The 19,962-nt window shown below is 48.3% G+C and overlaps 1 protein-coding gene across 1 annotated transcript; it reads right to left on the reverse strand.

The window, feature by feature from the left end:
- Positions 1-661: 661 nt before the first annotated feature.
- SART1 (spliceosome associated factor 1, recruiter of U4/U6.U5 tri-snRNP) lies at positions 662-19,628 on the reverse strand. Its single transcript, XM_033174522.1, has 20 exons — positions 19,211-19,628; positions 14,428-14,482; positions 14,154-14,209; positions 13,013-13,139; positions 11,673-11,778; positions 11,196-11,273; positions 10,932-11,031; positions 10,148-10,293; positions 9,039-9,245; positions 7,612-7,733; positions 7,210-7,376; positions 5,775-5,905; positions 4,674-4,844; positions 3,683-3,793; positions 2,942-3,029; positions 2,638-2,728; positions 2,276-2,411; positions 1,825-1,914; positions 1,422-1,543; positions 662-931 (listed from the first exon to the last, which is right to left on the reverse strand). The coding sequence occupies exons 1-20, from the start codon at positions 19,563-19,565 to the stop codon at positions 913-915; spliced, it is 2,478 nt and encodes an 825-aa protein (XP_033030413.1). The 5' UTR covers positions 19,566-19,628; the 3' UTR covers positions 662-912.
- Between the last annotated feature and the right edge of the window lie 334 nt (positions 19,629-19,962).

Here is a 19,962-nt window from a genome sequence, read left to right on the forward strand (position 1 = left end):
AATGCCCCTATACATTCCATGTATGACCACACTTGGGGGGGGGGGAATATGTAGCTTTGGATGATGGGAACTCTAGTCTACCAACATTACAGAGGAACACAAGGCCTCCTTAGAGTGCACACCAGCCTTCACAAATCTGGTGCATTCAGATATTGATAGGACTTTTATTCCCGTCAGCCCCACACAGCATAGCACGATGGGAATTGCAGTCCAAGAGTTGCAGAGCAGCAGGTTGACAAAGGCTGCTCTACACTAAATGGCAGCAGCAGCTCTTTCTCAGTCCTGCTTGGGAGAGAACCTGAAGGTTTTCTGCATGCAAAGGGAAGGGACATGATGAACATGTTTCCTTCAGGAAGCAATGGACCTAGGCCCTCTGCGGGGACCCCGGCCACAGTACTGCTCCTGCCCTCTTCTCCCGGGCAGTTTTAGATGGAACGAAAGTTGCTGAGGATTGTACCATCCCTGACTAAGCCGGTTTTCTATATGCAAGGAACGCGCAAGACGCCGTCAGTCCCACAAGCCTCTTAGCTGCAATCTGAAGTGATAGAGGGAAAGAGTATATGTAGCCAAGTGTGTTCTCCCCGTTTCATCAGCCACCAAACACAGCATTCTAAACTCCTGTTCATGCCCGGAAAGTAGAAGAAAGAGGCTCAACAATGAATGAGGAAGCAGTTCCTTTTACTTAAGCTATTTGGTTTCACATATATATAGATACAAAAAAAAATGGTGCTAAAAACTCAGCTCCACAACTATATACACCCCCTCCCCATATTTCAAAGTGGGGAAGGGACATGATGAACACATTTCCTTCAGGAAGCAATGGGCCTAGGCCATCTGCGGGGACCCCGGCCACAGTACTACTCCGCAGAATCCTGAGCAAACATTTCTCTCCGATGCAGAAAGCAAAGACCTTTATTTGGTGATGGTGTTTCTGTGGAGGGGGAAGAGAGAGAAAAACCAGTTAGCAAAAGGCCTGGATGCAGAAAGTGAGAGAGACGCCACCTGCCCACTCTTTTTCCAGATAATGGAGAAGAAGCTCTTAGCCCCCTCTCCCCCAGAAGCAGGGAAAATGAAAGGGATGAAAACAGCAGCTACAAAGCCAGAATCCATCTGGTTCAAGCCTCAGCCACACACTTCCTTGTTCAGATGGGTTAGGGTGCACAGCACACCATGAGCATTTAGTACTGCCCCACTCTCTGCAGATGTGACCAGCAAGCTTTTGTGGGGACTGGCTGCTTGAGAGTGACTTGTGGAGGTGATATTTTCAGGACTTGATCAAGCCAGACAGGTGAGCCAAACAGTCAGCCGCAGAATCACCCACAGAGAAGACAGCCTCCCTTCTCCTTAGCAGGAAGGATCCCCATCTGGCACCCGTCTCTCTCACACCAGCCCCAAGATCCCCCCCCCCTGCAATTCCTTACGCATTCATGCTCTTCCCACTGCCACTGAGCACGATGTAAGGAGTCTTCTGGGCCTTCTGCTTCTCCTGCAGCAAAGCCACCGTGCCCAGAGGGGTGTCGCTGGAGCTCATCTTTTTCAAGAGCTGGAGGAAGAGGAGACAGATCCAATCAGGACCACTTCCCTCACCATCCCTGTACTCCTGCCCTCTGTGCAATTCCTCTCCCTGGTCAATGTCTCACACAGTAACGTAAAGAGGCACATTTCAATGGCTGGGCAAAAGCTACCCCTCCTAAAATGGGAAATGGGCACCACACTTCAGCAGGCCCTGGAGAGAACAATCATTTTGGGGAACAGGCAAGTGGGGTGGTCTCAGATCCTCCACGCTACTGGAACTAGCCAGTGCCTCCCTCTCCCTTCACTCACCGCCTCCTCGTCTAGTTTCTTCATGCGCCGCTCGGTCTTCATCTTCCCAGAACCCTTCCCGTGGAAGCGGTGAGAGAGCTGTCGGAACGCCTGGAGCAAGAAGAAGACCAGAGGGTTAAACAGCTTTAGCTGGGTTGGCTGCCGCACCTCAAGCAAACCAAGGCTGAGAACTAGGACCACAGATGCCTATTAGTTGAGACTGAGCCAGCCTTGCCCAACCAGGGCCCCCCCCCAGATGTTTTGGACAGCAGCTTCCACTAACAAGCCAACACACACAAAAATCTTTTACCAGGCAGCTGCCCTATTGAGAACCAGTTACTCCCTTCTGGAAGGGAGGAAGCTGCTCCGTTAAAACTGCCTTGCTTGGTTTTATTATACCATATGCATAGTATACCATAATATAAGCCATCTATCATACCAGAAGAGGGCTGATAGCCCTGCCTAGTAGTACCTCTTTGGGTGTGAGTTTGCGCCCAGTCTCATCTACATATTCTATTTTCACATCTGGCTTGTAACCGTCTTTCTCCTTGAAGTCCTGAGTGAAGCCCCGGTATTCTTCACGCCGGCTGTATTTATCATCAATGGCCCTGTAAGGAGGAGGAGGAGGAGGGAACAGAGCAGCCTTAACCTCACTGGCCCAGCCTGGCAAATACAGAGTCTTCAGCTCTGCTGGTTTAGCCATGTTTAGAAATTTCCTACCCCAAGCTATCTGGTTCCAGGGATGTCCCACCTCCACCCTTTGAAGCATCTCTACCTGCCTGATTTAACACTGGAAAGCCAGGAGCTCCTTCCCCCACCCACCAAGCCACTCACATTTTGTCCTCAATGCAGTAGACTGCAGATGGCAGCGACTTATTGGGTGCCTTCACTCTTGCCACCTTCTGCACGGTAGTCTCCAGCAAGCCTGGTGAGGAGGAGGAGAGAGAGAGAAAGAAAAAGGACTTGAAATATCCTACTCCTGCAGCCCTCTTGGAGAGGAGTGCCAGCGGACACGAAATGCAGATGGTGCCCCCTCCTCTACACCAAAGGAAGGCTGACCTACACACAGGTCTGCAGGTGGCAGGAAGGCTCTGGCCAATCCCTCAAACCCCCCCCCCCCAACGCACAACGGCCTTACCTTTGTTTTGGCAGAGCAAAAGAGCAGCTGCCAGGCCCCGGTTCACAATGGGCTCCTCGTCCAAGATGGTGGTGGAGGATGCTGAGAACTGCATAACGAAAGAAAGAAGGGGGGGGGGGTCACACTCAGTTCACCCTGCCTGAACTGACCCACTGGAATTTAGCCTCCAGCAGATGCCTTCAGCACATTTGGGTGGGAGATCCCTTGGAATCCCAGTTACAGAAAGGAAATGTATATCTTAGTGGAATCCGACTGAAGACACCATGCGCTGTTTGCTGCTCTCTCCTTTGAATTTGGAGGCCACTGGGAAATTCCTCTCCCCTGATCCTCAGTTGTATCCAGATCAATAACTTCAGGAAGTAGTCACTGAACTTCTAAGCTGATGGACAACTGCACATTATACATTTGGTAGCTACATCTGCACTGGCAGCTTAGAAACGTTCTGGCCGTATCAGGAATTATAATGTATTATAAATCTAAACCCCAATGTTTTGTTACCTCTGCAGGATGGTGTACAAGGTTACTGCCAGTGGTTCTATGATTTCATATCTAGCTTTTCTTTAAATTCAGGTACTGGGTTGGAGATTATATATTCTATATATTGGCAAGGCCTCAGGGCTCACTGCCGCTGCTGGCAAGAAGGGGAAGGGGTGCCAGTCCTAAACTGGCTGCCAAGGAATCTTAAGAGTACCAGCCTGGAACACTCCCCCCCACACACACACAGACAAAAGGCAAACTCACATCCTGCTGCTGTTTCTCCTCGTCCAGGTTGACAGTGCTCCAGCCAATGTTCTCCTCCCCGTCTGAGTCTGAGCCCCCGTTTGCTGACCTCTCGTCATCTCGCTCAAAATCCTGAGAGGGGATGAAGGGAGAAGGAGGAGGAGGAGACTGTGTTACAAGCCAGGGGAAGAGCAACTGCTCAGCATGCAGAAGGGTCAAAACCCCCATGGCATCTCTAGGTAGAGCTGGAAGAGAGACCCCTCCCCCAGCAGAAATCCTGAAGAGCTGCTGCTGATCAGTGTGGACAGTATTAGATGGACTCACTCTAAGGCAACTTCCCATGTTATGGTCTTCCCTTGCACTTTAATTTATTTAATTTCATAAAATGTACATGCTGTTTGATTGTAACTGCTTTGAGGGTTTTTAAACAAAGAGAACATAACAATTCCTGTAAAAACAATTAAACAGAGCTATTTAAGTTACAGGTAGGTAGCCGTGTTCGTCAGCCATAGTCAAAACAAAATAAAAAAATTCCTTCCAGTAGCACCTTAGAGACCAACTAAGTTTGTTCTTGGTAAGAAGTGTGCATGCACATGAAAGCTGATACCAAGAGCAAACTTAGTTGGTCTCTAAGGTGCTACTGGGAGGATTTTTTTAAAAAAAAAATTATTTTGTTTAGAGCTATTTAAAACACTGAAATAATAACGAAAACCAGCAATGAACTAAAACCAGGTTAGACCACACTTCCACATTCTACATACTTGTAAACTCCTTTGAGGATTCCCCTGCCCCTTTTTTACAATCAAGCAGTGTGTACATTTTATGGAATAAATGAAAACTATCTCGCAGCAGTGAGTTCCAGAAATTAACGCCGCACTGTGTGAAGAGCCATGGCTACATCGGAGAGCTGCTTCTTGGAACGCAATACTGGGAGGGGGGTGCTGGTTAGGAATTCCACTTGGGTCTCATCTGCGCTGAACAGCCAGGCCAGCATCCCTTAGGGGCTTATTACCATGAGCTCTTCCTGGTCCTCGCGGTTGCCGGCCAGCCCGTAGGTGGGGATCTCGCCCAGTGTGCGGCAGAACTCAGAGGTGGCGTTGAAGACTATGGCCCCCTTCCGCTCCAGCTCATCGTCGTCCTCTTGGTTTCGGCTGGTCTGCAGCTTCTTCACTATTTCTATGACCTGAAAAGTTGACAGGCAGGGGAGGGTTAGTAACCCTGAAGAAAAGCTAGCTAGGGTCCTAAGGCCTCCAGGAGGCTGCCTGGAAAATGGGAGAGAGTACTTAGGGGTCGAAGAAAGTGAGATCCATTTGTGGGGACACTGAACGCTTTTATGGAATTATGTGACTATGGTGCAGTGGTTAGTGTCGGACCAGGACCGGAGCGACCAGGGATCAAGACTTGGCAATGAAGCTCACTGGTTGACCTTGAGCTCCGTCGTTGCCTCTCGGCCTACCCTACCTTGTAGGGTTGTTGTGGGGATTACACGAGGAAGGGGGAAAACACATACACCACAATGAGCTCCTTGGAGAAAAAGGTGGCACGTAAAATCCTAAATAAACAATACACTGCTTCCAATCAAGCACAAATCTGTTTGGTCTGATAGTTATATGCATGCATTGAATCCTAACAACAACAACAACAAACAACAACAACAACAACAACAACAACAACAACAACAACTTATTACTTGTACCCCGCCCATCAGACTGGATTGCCCCAGCCACTCGGCAGCTCCCAACAGAATGTAAGAGAATACACAATACATCATACATTAAAAGCTCCCCGATAAAGTAAAATGAATGTGCTTTGGATGTTACAGCAGCATTAAGTGAAGGGTGTGTGTGTGTGTGGCGGGACTGAAGTTTCTGAGTTCCAAATACATTATGGGTTTTTTTCCCTATCTATTTTTTGTGTTTGTTCTGAAACTATATATATTTTTAAAAAACAACCTTCAGGAGATGGTCTCAGAGGCTAATGCAGAGGTATATTTGGTGGCTACCCAGGCCCCATGGCATCCACGCTTCTCCTTGCCCTTGAGGTGCCAAGGAGAACCACTTGCCGCTCTACAAGGTCAGCCTCTATGGCACTTGGATCCCCTCCGCTTCCTCACCTTCTCCCCACTGTCCTTCAGCTGCTGGATCTGCCGCAGCTTCCGCCCCTTTTCCAGCTGCTTCTGCAGCTCCAGTTCTGCCTCATCCTCCTCCAGGGCAGCAGGAGAGTCAGGGCCTGTGAGAGCGTCTTCTGCCAGAAAGGGGGAAGAAAAGGAGGGAAAAGGTCTTATTTCCACAGTGTTTCACCCTGGATTACCCACCCTCACTCTCAGAAAGATCTGCCTCCCCTTTCCCAATGGACCATGCCTTTAACCCTCACCCCAAGTTTCTAGGTTCAGCCTTCCCCCAACCTCGCAACCTCCAAATATTTTGGACTACTAACTCCCCCTTTCATTTCCATTTCACTTTTAATTTGTATGCCACCTTTCTACACTGCTGTTACCCACACAACACAGTTTACAAGCCTGTTGAAACAAAAATGTAAAAAGAAAGATCACACACCCTAGAACAATCCAGCCCAATGCAAAATAAGTCATAATGGGGGGGGGGATGATTTTACAATAGCCTGTCAAATAACATAGTATTCAGTAATCCATTTAGAATACAGGCAACTCCCCATTTGCGCATGAACCACTAACACCTGTGCCGTTTTGGCCACCGCAAGGGGGCAGGGCTGGAACGGGAGGTGGGAGGAATGGAGCAGAGGCAGAATGGGGCAGGCTGTGCGGTGCCACAGACGCAGCCCCGCGTAAACAGGGAGTAGCCTGCATAGTAAGATGGACTTTCAAGGTATCCAAAAATTATAATTAAATGGAAATTCACTCTCAACAATTGCAATAAATTATTACTAGACTATAACAAATAAAAATAATGGCAAAGTAGCAATACATAAAATATTATATAACAATATGGCTTATAAAATTACTCCCATCAGCAAAACTGTTGGCCAGGGCTGACTGTAGCTGGTAGTCCAAAACATTTGAAGGGAGCAAGGTTAAGGCAAGCTATGCCAGAGCCAGTGTTTCAGTTTAAGGGGCATATAAAGCCAAGGGAATGTGGCCCTCAACCTGAAACAGATTCTCCATCCCTCCTGTAAATCATGTACCCTGGAAGTCAAATGGAATCCGTTCTGGAAGTCCGTTCGACTTCCAAAATGTTCGAAAACCAAAGCGCGGCTTCTGATTGGCTGCAGGAATCTCCTGCAGCCAATCAGAAGCCGCAGAAGCTCCATTGGAGGTTCGGCTTCCAAAAATAGTTTGCAAACATTCACTTCTGGGTTTGTGGCATTTGGGAGACAAAATATTCAAGAACTAAGCTGTTCGAAAACCAAGGTATGACTGTACAGAGGTTTTTTCAATTGTGTAAAAAAAAAAAAACACCACAGGTCTAAAATGAAGAATATAAAACACAGCCAATCCTTTATGCACTTTCCTTTGAGAATGCCTCTAACTAAATTCCTCTTTCAGCCACCCAATCATCCCCAAGCAGACTCACCATCCTCACTGCTGATCTCCATTCTCTCCACCCGAATGTCGTCTGACTGGGGCAACTGCTCTGAAGCGCCATTCCTGGCATATTCCGTGTAGCCCTCGCCATCTTCCTCCTCCTCCTCCTCTTCCTCCACCACGGCAGTCCTCCTCCTCCTCCCCCGGCCACGAACCCTAGAGAGCCATTTCAGGGGAGACATTTGAGCATAGCAAAGAGCAGTTCTCTGCCCCAGAGGTGACACAATCACAAGCTGTGGCACCCTGGACCTAGCACGGAGATACTTCTTGGGCAGAGGGGTCCAGGAGGGATGAACCCCCTGCCTGCTCACCAGCTGAGGCAACACGTGAGGTGGGGAGCAGCACTCAAGAGCCGCGGAAGACTTCTGCAGCCCCATTCTGCCCCTGTTACCTGGAGCCAAAGTCCCTCTCGCTGTCCTTGCTGCTCAGCGGCAGGAGATCGTCGGCCTTCACTGGCTTCTCCTTCTTGCGGATCTTCTTCACCCGTCGCTTTGTCTTCTTGAAAGTGACGTTCTATGGCGAGGAGGAGAAGCATCAAAAAGCAGGCCCAGGCCTGTGGGAGCACTGCAGGCCCGCCCTCCTGTCCTCATACAAGGCTCTCCCACCCCAAAGGCCTTCTGCCACTCAAGGCTATAAAGCGAAGTCCTTGGGCCCAACATGCTTCTGGCATTGCCATCTTGAATTCTGGGCTTAGCTTCCAAGTGGAAAGAGCTCAGTTTCCGTAGGAAAGGAGTTTGCCACATGGTGTGGAGCAAGGCAGGCCATTTATATGGAAGTGAAATATTTGATGCAGTTGAATGCAAAGCTTGGAACGTGTGCAGAGAAGAAGAAGAAGAGTTTGGATTTGATATCCCGCTTTTCACTACCCGAAGGAGTCTCAAAGCGGCTAACATTCTCCTTTCCCTTCCTCCCCCACAACAAACACTCTGTGAGGTGAGTGGGGGTGAGAGACTTCAAAGAAGTGTGACTAGCCCAAGGTCACACAGCAGCTGCATGTGGAGGAGCGGAGACGCGAACCCGGTTCCCCAGATTACGAGTCTACCACTCTTAACCACTACACCACACTGGCTGACACAGAGGTGACCAAGGGCCTGGAAACAAAGCCTTATGAGGAATGGTTGAGGGAGCTGGGGATGTTTAGCCTGGAGCAGAGGAGAATGAGAGGAGATAGGACAGCCATCTTCAAATATCTGAAGGCCTTTCACATGGAACAAGCTTGCTTTCTGTGTCTCTGGAGGGAAGGACCCAAACCAATAGATTCAAAGGGGATTTTGACTAAACATTAGGAAGAACTTTCTGATGGTAAGAGATGTTTGGCAATAGGAACAGACTACCCCCAAAGGCTTTTAAGCAGAGGTTGGACGGCCATCTGTCAGGGATTCTTTAGCTGTGATTCCTGCACTGCAGTGGTGAAACTTTGGGTCTCTTCCAACTCTTCAATTCTATGGGCTGATGTCCAGAAATGGAGGGTACATTTGCATTTTTCTACACTTCCTGACTGCAACAAACTATTCATTCATCCCCTCCCACTGCAAAGGTCAGAGCTAAGGGAAGAAGACTTGGGAGAGGAGACCTCCTCACTCCAAAGGCTTCCTGATGTTCCTCCATTCTTGTGCCCTTCTGCTGACAGCCTGTCGAGACCTCCCTTTCCCCTCTTGACTTTTCTCACAACAGGAACTTTCCCCCTTGCCTCTAATCTTCCAGGGTCCAGGACACCTGCCTTTTCCTCCAGCCTAAATTCCAAGGACTAAGAGCTGTGGACAAAAACCCCCAAGGAACCCCCAAGAACCACATGAAGATAGAGGATCCCTGCCTTACCATCTCCTCTGGCGAGAAGTACTCTGAAGCCAGACGAAGGCCCGGCACATCCAGGGTCTGAGCCCTGTTGTGTAGGTTGTCCCGGATCTGCTGCAACTCCCGTTCCCAAGACCCGTCCGCCATCCCCACCGAGTCCAGCTTGAAGGACTTCTTCTTCTCCCCTTCGATCTCTTCATCGTACTTGGACAGGACACTCTTGTGCTTGTACTGGGGAGAGAGAGAAAAGAAGGGATCAGAGGAGAGGAGAGGGACTCACCAATGTTAGAGGAGCTTCAGGGGCCTGGAACAAGAAGGGGCTGGTGGGCAAAGCTGAAGGACTTGCCAGGAGGCTTAAGAGCAGCAACACTTGACATCTCCCAAGCCTGCCATCAAGTCACTTCCTCCCAACACTTGAGCCTGACCCCTTCATCCTGATATACAGCTGTGGGCTGTAGATGCTCAGGAAGAAAAGGCTCCCCTATAAACCACCCATTCCTCTCCTTGGGCAACCTGAGCTACTACAGAGGGAGTGAAATGTACAGGTGAAACTCGAAAAATTAGAATATCGTGGAAAAGTCCATTTATGTAAGCAAATGTTTTCATTAGATACTGGAGTTTAATATATGAGATAGACTCATGACATGCAAAGCGAGATATGTCAAGCCTTTGTTTGTTATAATTGCGATGATTATGGCGTACAGCTGATGAAAACCCCAAAGTTGAAATTGTTAATTTGGGGTTCTCATCAGCTGTACGCCATAATCATCACAATTATAACAAATAAAGGCTTGACATATCTCGCTTTGCATGTCATGAGTCTATCTCATGTATTAGTTTCACCTTTTAAGTTGAATTACTGAAAGAAATGAACCTTTCCACGATATTCTAATGTTTCGAGTTTCACCTGTATATCTGTAACCAAACCTGGTGCCCTCTGTGTGCTTTGGGCTTCCAGGTCCCACACAGTTGTGCTGCCTGGGGCTGATGGGAGCTGCAGCCCAAAGCAGTTACAGGGCAGCTCTATCCACTGCTGCCATGCCACGCCTAGTTTTGATTCTATCCCAATGCTGTATTATGTATAATCTGCCTGGTACCCTCCCATAAACAACAAAACAAGGAAGTTCCCTTACAAGCACCATGTCGTCCACGCTCTCCTCTTCCTCATAGGGCTTGTATTCTGGCTTCTTCTTGCGCAGCTCCACGTTCTTCTTGGCTTTCTCATTGTCCACTATGTTGACGTTCACCAGCACATCGCCGCCCTCCTCCTCCAAGACTCCTAAAAGGAAGCTGGCAGTCAGCTTGAAATCAGCCACTTCACAACACAACTCTTTCTAATGCTACTGACCAATTGTTGAACCCGAACCCTGTCTCATTGGACGCTGACCAAGACCCTCCCTTTATACATAAGGACCTGCTCGCCATGCTCTTTACTGCTGCCCATTCAGAGATCTCCTCCCATTGGAAAGACCCCAAAGGTCCATCTCTGGCAGGGTGGGCAAGGGGAAAGCGCAAAAGGGTGGAAACGCCTTTTTCTCTGAACAAATTGAATATGTAGAATGAAGCTCAAATAGACTTCTGCTAGCTCAACAGGGCTTCCCTCTCCCCATGCCCCCTCCTGAAATTGGCTTGGGGGAAGGTCAGGAGAACCCCCCAGGAAAGGGTGTGGATGTTGAATTCCTCCCAGTTTCCATGCACCCCAGAGGTTGGGTAGGGAGAGATGGAAATGCTGAGTGTGTGTGTCCTTGCATGAGAGGGAGAGGGAGAGGGAGAGGGAGAGAGAGTCACAGATAGTACACATACGTATGTGACTGCATGTGTACAAGTGTGGGAGCAAGAGTTGCAGCCTGCAACCTGGTCACTAGGTGGAAAAGCCAGAGGACAACCCAAAAGAGTGTAGCAATCTCTGTCCCCCACCTTTGTCCTTGAGCGTCAGGATGACCGTCTTCCCTTCCTGGAAGGAATCAATGGTGTGCTCGACTGTCAGACCCTTCAAATCCCGTGAGCTGTAGCTCACCTGCAGGGAAGAGTATTAAAAGCAGGCATCAGAACAGCCCAGGCAACCATCATGTTTCCTACAATTCTATTATTATAACTGAAGATTCTATCCCTTTGATGGGATGCTCTGTTGGGAATTGAACCCAACTCATGCCTGTGTGCTTGTGGGATTGATCTCCTCACCTTCTTATTCTGTCCAAATTCCTCCTCCACGAGGCTGCTGACGCCAAACTCCTGATCCATCTCTTCCAAGAGCTTGGCCTGTTGCAAGGCAGAAAAGAATACAGAACATGGAGTACAGCTCTAGATAGGACACACTGAGAGGAAAGGAAGGTGTGGAGGTAGGGGAAGTACATGTCCAGTGGTTTGGGCAAAGCAAATGCATGGCGGGAAGCAGTTAGCATTAAGGACAGGTGAACTGGCTCCCTCTCCCCACCATGCCAGGAGTGCAGGACAGAATACTGTCTGCCAAATTTCCTGAATGATGGCACAGGCATTGAATGGTACAACAGGCTCCCCGCCCCCACCTCCCGTTAAAAGTACAGCATAGCTGTCAACCTTTTCCTTTTTTTTTGCGGGAAATTCCCTTATTATTGCAGTGGGGAACAGCAGGGAGGGTTACAGTCAGCTCTCCAGGGTCTCAAAGGGGGCAATACCAACCCTCTTCTCAGCCATATCCTTCTCCAGCTGCAGCTTCCGACTTCTTTCAATCCAGGCAGCGGTGTCATCGAGCCAGGGGTCATCTTCGCCAAGCGACTTGATCTTCCTGAGGGCAGGAAACCAGAAGAACACCCTGCTCAAAGATGATCACCCCAAGGATTCCCCAGTCACCCCAAAGATTTGAATGAGACCCCAAGTTTTTACCAAAGGCAGGGTGGAACAGGAGTGCAAGAAGAGGACTTGGAGGAATGTGGCATTAACAAAAGATTAAAGGTTAACAATGAGCTAAGTCAGCTATGGGACTTCACAAACCTAGAACAGAGTGAAAACCCAGCCAACTTTCCTTTAAGTGCTAGGCAGAGACCTTCTTTATTGTTACCAACTGTGTTTCTGTATAAAATAAAATCTGCCTAAAAAACAGTCTTCTTTTCATAAGCCCCCCAAATGACTTCAGTTCAGTAACAAGAGCCACAGTTAGTAATAAGAAGCCATTGATTATTATTATTTTTTAAATGACATGGCAAGTTTGGAGAACTGCAGCCATCAAACAACACCACAGAAGGACATACTGATTCAAGCTGGAATCTGATGAAGAACTTTTCCTAAGGAACTAGAAGCTATCAATCTGCTGCTTGATCTCGGAAAGACTCCTCAGTGAAACAGATTATTATTATTTTAACAGGTGGTTCATCGTATTCATTTGGGATTTTGTGCGTTTGTAAAATGCTTGTGCTGTTGATTTTATGTATCAGCATTATATAGATACAATTCTTCTAAAGGCTCTTTAGTGTGCTGATTGTTGAGACTTTCTGCTCACTTTACTACGGCTGCATCCACCTGCACAGAGTTGGCTAACTGTTAATTATTTTTGCATTTAAAAAAAAAAAATTTATCTTTGTATTAGTTTTAAAAGCTGTTAGTTGCCATCAAGTAATTTCCAGTTAAAGCAGGATACAAATATATTAAACAACTAAATAACTCAGAAAAGCTGCTTAAATGATGACATTGCCAACTGCTGGAGTAAGGAGTCAGCCAAGCTGGAAACCTGACCTGCTAGTGGATCAGAGTAGGAGATCCAGGTCAGTGCCTCAAAGGAGATGTCCCTTTCCAAACAAAAGCAGAGATATCCCTCCCCCCCCCCCCCAAAAATGAGGGCAGAATTACCAGGTAGGCCAAAATGGTGCCCTCCAAAGGCTGCGGGACTCCAACTCCCAGCAGCCCTGGTCAATATGGCGAGTGATTAGGATGATGGAAGTTGAAGTCATACACACACACACACACACACACACACACTACTACATCTTTGATTTAGATGGAGCAGCTGAAAATGGAAATGGTACCCTAGTTTCTGGTTCAGGAGCCTCTTTTCCTTGGCAGCAGCGAGCTTCTCCCGGATCTCCTCTCGCTGCTTCAACACTATTGGGTTGATGACCTCAGCTGCCACAGGGTCCTCCTTGCTGCCAGTTTCTGCAGGGCGAAAAAAAAAACACCCTGAGGTTATCAAAGGGCCATGGAAGATGGGAATATGGCTGCCTTAGAAACAGTAGAGCTCCTCAGTCATCTCTTTTTTAAAAATAGGTAACTGGATTAGGATGGAGGAAAACTGGGTTCGCAGCAGTACCCAAGTTCTGAGCCCCCAGTTAGCTAAGGCTTACTCAATCCTGAGATGGTAAATTGCACCACTTCAGAATGTACTGGCTCTTCAAGGAAGACGAGAACCACCTTAAAATGGAGCCTCCAAGTCACATCCCTTAAGGAGACCATGGTATCAAAAGCACTGGCAGGGCAAACAGGGAAGACTCCCTCTGTCTGGTTCCAGGTACAGGTTCCCCCCCCCCCCCGACCTAGGCCCTAGACAGCAACTAAGGAGGCAGAGAAAATCCCCCAAGCACCAGCCCCACAAGCATTGATGAACCATCTTTTACTTTCACCTTGTTTTATTTCTGAGAAAGGCACAGGCTAGGAGCTCAGCTATGAAGGCAGGTGGGCGCAGAGAACCTTCAGCACTCCCCACAGCCTCCCCACCCCATTTGCTCAGCTATTATTTATTTACTGCATTTCTATCCCACCTTTTTCTTCAAAAAGTTCAATGTGGTGTTTGTGGTTCTCCCCCTCCTCATCTTATCCTCACAACCACCTTGCGAGGGAGGTTAGGCTGAGAGATGGTGACTGGCCCAAGGTCACCCAGTGAGCTTCATGGCTGAGCGGGGATTTTAACTCTGGTCTCCCAGGTCCTAATCCAACACTCTTAACTACTACACTACACTGAGACCTGTGAGAAGCCGGGGCAACCAACAGAGCCACAGTGCGTGGGCTATTGGTCCCCTTTAACCAGCAGGCCATGCTTCCTCTTGCTTTAGCAGCCAGCAGGAGGGAGGCAAGAATCCTGTAAGGTTCAGCAGCAGAGCAACACCAAGAGCTATTCTCTGAATGGAGTCGGAGGCCATGAAGCCAAGTGGCATAGAAGCCTGAATCACTCACCCTTTTTGACAGAATTGATCTCCAAAGGCTTCAGCCCAAGTTTAGCCCGAAGTTTGCTGTCGAGAGAAAGGCAGAAATATCAAAACCCTGCTCAGCAAATCACTACAAGTCACAATGGCTTCATTGCCTAAGCAGCAACCTCCTGCTTCTCAGAGATCACTTTGGGGAGTTGTCTGCCCAGCTCCAAGTTAGAGCCAGCTGTCAAAAGATCACAGCAGGAGGCATTTTCAAAACTACAGGGATACAGAAAGACATCAGGCTCTGTCGCACTCACTTTGTCTCCTCAATGCTGAGCGAAGCATCTCCCGAGCTAGACTTTGGACCGACAACTGTTTGGGAATAAAGACAGAGAGAAGTTTGGTTAGTTAAAGCGGGGGGGGGGGGGATATTTAGCCCAAGCTATGGGCATTCTTGCATTTCTCCCACCATCATGTTTAGATTCCAACCTTCTTCAAAGGCAGTCAGGATGGGATATACATGGGGTGGGGAGTCATTGTTTTGTTTGCTATTACATTATGTCTTTTTGTGTTTCTATATTTTAAATCGCCCTGTGATCCTTGGATGAAGGGTGATTTATAAATATAACTAATTTTGTTGTTGGCATCTATTTGCCTCAAGAGATAATGGAGTGCGCCTTTGGGGGTGAAGCCAAACTGCTGCATTAGCAGCACCAAGGTGAAACAACAACAACAACAACAACAACAACAACAACAACAACAACATAGTGACACAGTGCTTTGAAGCCCAGGTGGTCAGGACTTCAAAGAACAGTGTGGGGCTGTTTGAGAGCCATTTTGCAAGCAACACTACGTTACCCTTTGAACCTCCCAAGCATGGGGCGGTTTGCAAAAGGGCTTTCACACATCACTGCACTGAGCTTTCACTGCACATGCCTTGTGCTCACAACCAACATAGAATCAAACCCCACCCCATTAGCTGATGTCCCCTTCCATTCCAGTGATGTCAGCTGACTGACAGGTGTGTGTTTGTGTGGTTTTTTTTTAAATGGCCTCACAGGGTCTTGATCTCTGCTCCAATGCAGCTGACAATAAAACAACATTTAACACATTTAAGAAAATGAAGCAGGGCTAGTGACTAACAACTGGAGCGGGGGCTTTGACTAAAATGTCATCTCTATGGTCCTCAGATGTTCCTGCTTCTCTTCTTTATCCAAAATTATTAAATATTGTAATGTACTCTGTGGGACAGATACCCCTGAAAAGCATGCTTAGGATTGTAGCCATGCATTCTCTGCTTAACTCCTGTCCTCCCAGAATTCACTGCAAATGACCCTTTCTAAGCCAGCACATGCGGGGCTGCAATAGGGCACCCTGACCCTATCCAGGCTCACAGCCTGCCTGGATTCAATGTCAGGGTAAACCTCTTACAGCCATGCAAATGCACACCTAACTTGTCATTCTGTTTCCTGATCATTCAGCATTACCCGAAGCAAAAGAATTATCATGCTATATATCTACAAGAACACAGAATTAATATAAAATAGCCCTCCCCAACCTGGTGTCCTCCAGACATTTTGGACTACAACTCCCATAAGCCCCAGGCAGCCATAATCAAAGATGACATCAGTTTTAGCCAACAACACAGGAGGCTGCCTTTTGCCAGGTCAGGCCACCGGTCCATCTTGCACTGAACAGCAGGGGCTTTCCAGGGATTCAGACTCTGGGACCCAATTAATACTCAAAGTACATCTCCAATAACTGGTAATGTGCCATGTTTTTCTAAGGCCTAAACCCCCACCCCCAGCTTTTAAATCAGTTGAGGACTGGGTAATTGCAGATTAAATACTGTATTTAATATCAAGTCTGCTGCAACAAACAAGGGTTTTGTGACACATTAAAAGATTAACAAGTACATTACCCTTATTAGTTTCTGTGGATTTGAATCCACTTCACTAGGTACGTATTGACAGGGAGTGAAGAGCCTTTAATTGTGTGTAACTAGGAAAGGGACTCTTGAAGCGACTAGCATGAGTTTGGCTAAAACTGTGGGAGGCAGAGGAGGATAGGGGTGCCTGGCATGCTCTGGTCCATGGGGTCACGAACAGTCGGACACAACTGAACAACAACAGGAGGAAAGGGACACAGGTGGCGCTGTGCGTTAAACCACAGCCTAGGGCTTGCCGATCAGAAGGTCAGCGGTTCGAATCCCCGTGACGGGGTGAGCTCCCATTGCTCAGTCCCTGCTCCTGCCAACCAAGCAGTTCAAAAGCACGTCAATGTGCAAGTAGATAAATAGGTACCGCTCCGGCAGGAAGGTAAACGGCGTTTCCGTGCGCTGCTCTGGTTCGCCAGAAGCGGCTTAGTCAGGCTGGCCACATGACCCAGAAGCTGTACACCAGCTCCCTTGGCCAGTAAAGCGAGATGAGCACCGCAACCCCAGTCTTCCGCGACTGGACCTAACGGTCAGGGGTCCCTTTACCTTTACCTTTACCTTTAGGGAAGGGAAGAAGCTCGGGAAGTGATGCTTGGTAATCCAAGCACATTCCTATTTTCTACCAGAGAAGTGTTGGAATCTGTAAGATGTGGGCTCTGATGGAACAAAGGAATACAGAAAACTTTGTTGCAGCCTTCACCAACCTGGTTGGCTTGGACTACAATACCATCATCTACTTCTGCTTCATTGACTACGCAAAAGCATTTGACTGTGTCGACCACAGCAAACTATGGCAAGTTCTTAAAGAAATGGGAGTGCAGGATTACCTCATTTGTCTCCTGAGAAATCTCTATGTGGGACAAGAAGCTACCGTTAGAACTGGATATGGAACAACTGATTGGTTCAAAATTGGGAAAGGAGTATGACAAGGCTGTCTATTGTCTCCCTGCTTATATAACTTACATGCAGAATTCATCATGCGAAAGGCTGGACTGGATGAATCCCAAGGCGGAATTAAGATTGCCGGAAGAAATATCAGCAACCTCAGATATGCTGATGACACAACCTTGATGGCAGAAAGTGAGGAGGAATTAAAGAACCTTTTAATGAGGGTGAAAGAGGAGAGCGCAAAATATGGTCTGAAGCTCAACATCAAAAAAACTAAGATCATGGCCACTGGTCCCATCACCTCCTGGCAAATAGAAGGGGAAGAAATGGAGGCAGTGAGAGATTTTACTTTCTTGGGCTCCATGATCACTGCAGATGGTGACAGTAGTCATGAAATTAAGACGCCTGCTTTTTGGGAGGAAAGCAATGACAAACCTAGACAGCATCTTAAAAAGCAGAGACATCACCTTGCCGACAAAGGTCCATATAGTTAAAGCTATGGTTTTCGCAGTAGTAATGTATGGAAGTGAGAGCTGGACAGTAAAGAAGACTGATCGCCGAAGAATTGATGCTTTTGAATTATGGTGCTGGAGGAGACTCTTGATAGTCCCATGGACTGCAAAAAGATCAAACTTATCCATTCTTAAAGAAATCAGCCTTGAGTGCTCACTGGAAGGACAGATCCTGAAGTTGAGGCTCCAGTACTTTGGCCACCTCGTGAGAAGAGAAGACTCCCTAGAAAAGACCCTGATGTTGGGAAAGATGGAGGGCACAAGGAGAAGGGGACGACAGAGGATGAGATGGTTGGACAGTGTTCTCGAAGCGACTAGCATCAGTTTGGCCAAACTGCAGGAGGCAGTGAAAGATAGGCGGGCCTGGCATGCTCTGGTCCATGGGGTCATGAAGAGTCGGACACGACTGAACAACAACCATCATTCCCCAGCCAGCACAGCCAGGGCAATGGGAGTTGGAGGTCCAAACATCTGGAGGGCCCTGGGCTGCTGCATTGGCTCATCTTTCTTCATGCAAAGCGTATGCTCTACTACAGAGCTAAAGTCTTTCCTCACTGAATTTGGTGGCATTTACTCCCAGAGAAAGATGAGTGGAATTCCAGCCTTACTCTTCCTCCCCCGTCCCACCCTTCCCCAGGGTGTAAAGCAGTGATAGCCCTCATGGTGGTATCCAGATGTTATTAGGCTACAGTTCACACAGTTCGTGACCATTGGCCGTACTAGCTGGGGTTGATGTGAGCAGGAATTCGACATCATTTGGAGGAAACCACTTTGAACTTCGGTCCAGTATACCTGAAGGAGCATCCTGAAGGAAAATCTCCACCCCCATCGTTCAGCCCGGACACTGAGGTCCAGCTGCACGGGCCTTCTGGGGGTTTCCTCACTGAGAGAAAAGAGGTTACAGGGAACCAGGCAGAGGGCCTTCTCAGTAGTGGCACCCACCGTGTGGAACACCCTCCCATCAGATGACTTTTAGAAGACAGCTGAAGGCAGGCCTGTTTAGGGAAGTTTTTAATGTTTTATGTTTTATTGTGTTTTTAATAGTCTGTTGGGAGCTGCCCAGAGTGGCTGGGGAGACCTGGCCAGATGGGCGGGGTATAAATAATAAATTATTTTTTATTATTATTATTATTATTATTATTATTATTAGGGCACCCCTGGTGTAAAGGAAACTGGTTCATTTGAATCTCTTTGCTTATTATTTGGCTGCTTAGATATATATCCCTTCACCCCAGGAACTCAAGAGTGGCATATAAGGTCCCCAAAATGGACCCTTCAACCATCACCACAGGCCCCTTTTCATTAATCTGCTTGTTGGGTTTCTGGACTGTGGCAGCATGAGAACAGGGCCCTTCCAGTGGCAGCTCCCCATTTGTGAAATGCTGGGGGGGGGGAGGCTCGTCTGGTGACGTCACTACATATCTCCGGGCACCAGGTACCGGTAATACAATCCATTTTAACCCAGGCATTTGGCTTTCAATTATCTACGGCGGCTTTTGAGTGGGTGGTTGAGATGTTTCCATTCTGCCTTTTTAAAAACAAGATGCCTCTTTTATATTTTTCTGAGGTTTTGTTTGTTTGGGCTGTGTTTTTTTAATGTATGTGATCCTTCATGTATTTCAAGTCACTTTCAGTCTACCTTAGTGCGGGACGGGGAAGAAGAGACCAACACATTTAACAAATAATGACAATAAAAAACCCGTTGCCGTTTGAGCACCGGGGTGGGCCGGACCCCCCGCCTTCAATTTGCCCACTTTTCCCCACCTGAGCTTTGGGCGGCTTCATATGCTTCGTCGCGCTTCTCCCGCTTGATCCGCCTCCCCACCTCGCCTTCCTGGCTCCCGCTAGCGGCAGCACGGCTTCCCCGGGAAGAGGAGGAGGAGGCGGTAGCGGCCTCATCCCCGCCGCTCCGCCGGCTGCTCCGCTCGCCCCGGCTCCGGCTCCGCTTGCTCCGCCGCTCGCTCCCGTTGTTGCTGCCGCCGCTGCTCCGATGCTTGTGCTTCTTGTGCTCGCGGTGGCGGGACGACGACGAGGTCCCGGTGCCACCGGTGCCGGAGGCAGGAGGCGGAGGTTCTTCGGAGGTCTCGCCCCGCTCCCGGTGCCGCTTCGACGAACCCATAGTCGCGGCTGGACGCTGAGAAAATGGCGTCTCTGCGAGCCAGAGGCTCAGGTGAGTGGCACTTCCTGGTTACCAGCGCTCCACTTCCGGGTTAAACGCTGTGCTTCCGGGCCGTCGTGAATAGGCATCCGGCGCTGGCTTTGGGCGAGAGCAGAGAGTTCCAGAGATGGGTCAAGAAGGCTTGTTTAGTTGGGTGCGAAGGTGTGGGTTCATTTGCTGTTAACAGCAGCGTTTTAAAAATCATTATTTGTTGATATCGCTATTCTCAAACCTTTATTAGCATATGTACAAGATTCAAGTGGGGTTCAATACAAAAAAAATTCTGCATCCAACACTTCAGTTAGTGTAACAGAGCATTCACCAATCATCATTGCGTGTTGCAGAAACCTGTCTACTA

This window comes from Lacerta agilis, chromosome 17, assembly GCF_009819535.1.
Source record: "Lacerta agilis isolate rLacAgi1 chromosome 17, rLacAgi1.pri, whole genome shotgun sequence".
Lineage (NCBI taxonomy): Eukaryota > Metazoa > Chordata > Lepidosauria > Squamata > Lacertidae > Lacerta > Lacerta agilis.

Bases quoted from the DNA above. Each gene is read 5' to 3' on its own strand.
- SART1 (XM_033174522.1), bottom strand. From the start codon at position 19,565: ATGGGTTCGTCGAAGCGGCACCGGGAGCGGGGCGAGACCTCCGAAGAA. The intron at 11,032-11,195 runs GTGAGGAGATCA...TCTTCCCTGCAG, and splicing joins AATTTGGACAGAATAAGAAG to GTGAGCTACAGCTCACGGGA. The intron at 4,845-5,774 runs GTGAGGAAGCGG...TCAACTTTTCAG, and splicing joins TGAAGGACAGTGGGGAGAAG to GTCATAGAAATAGTGAAGAA.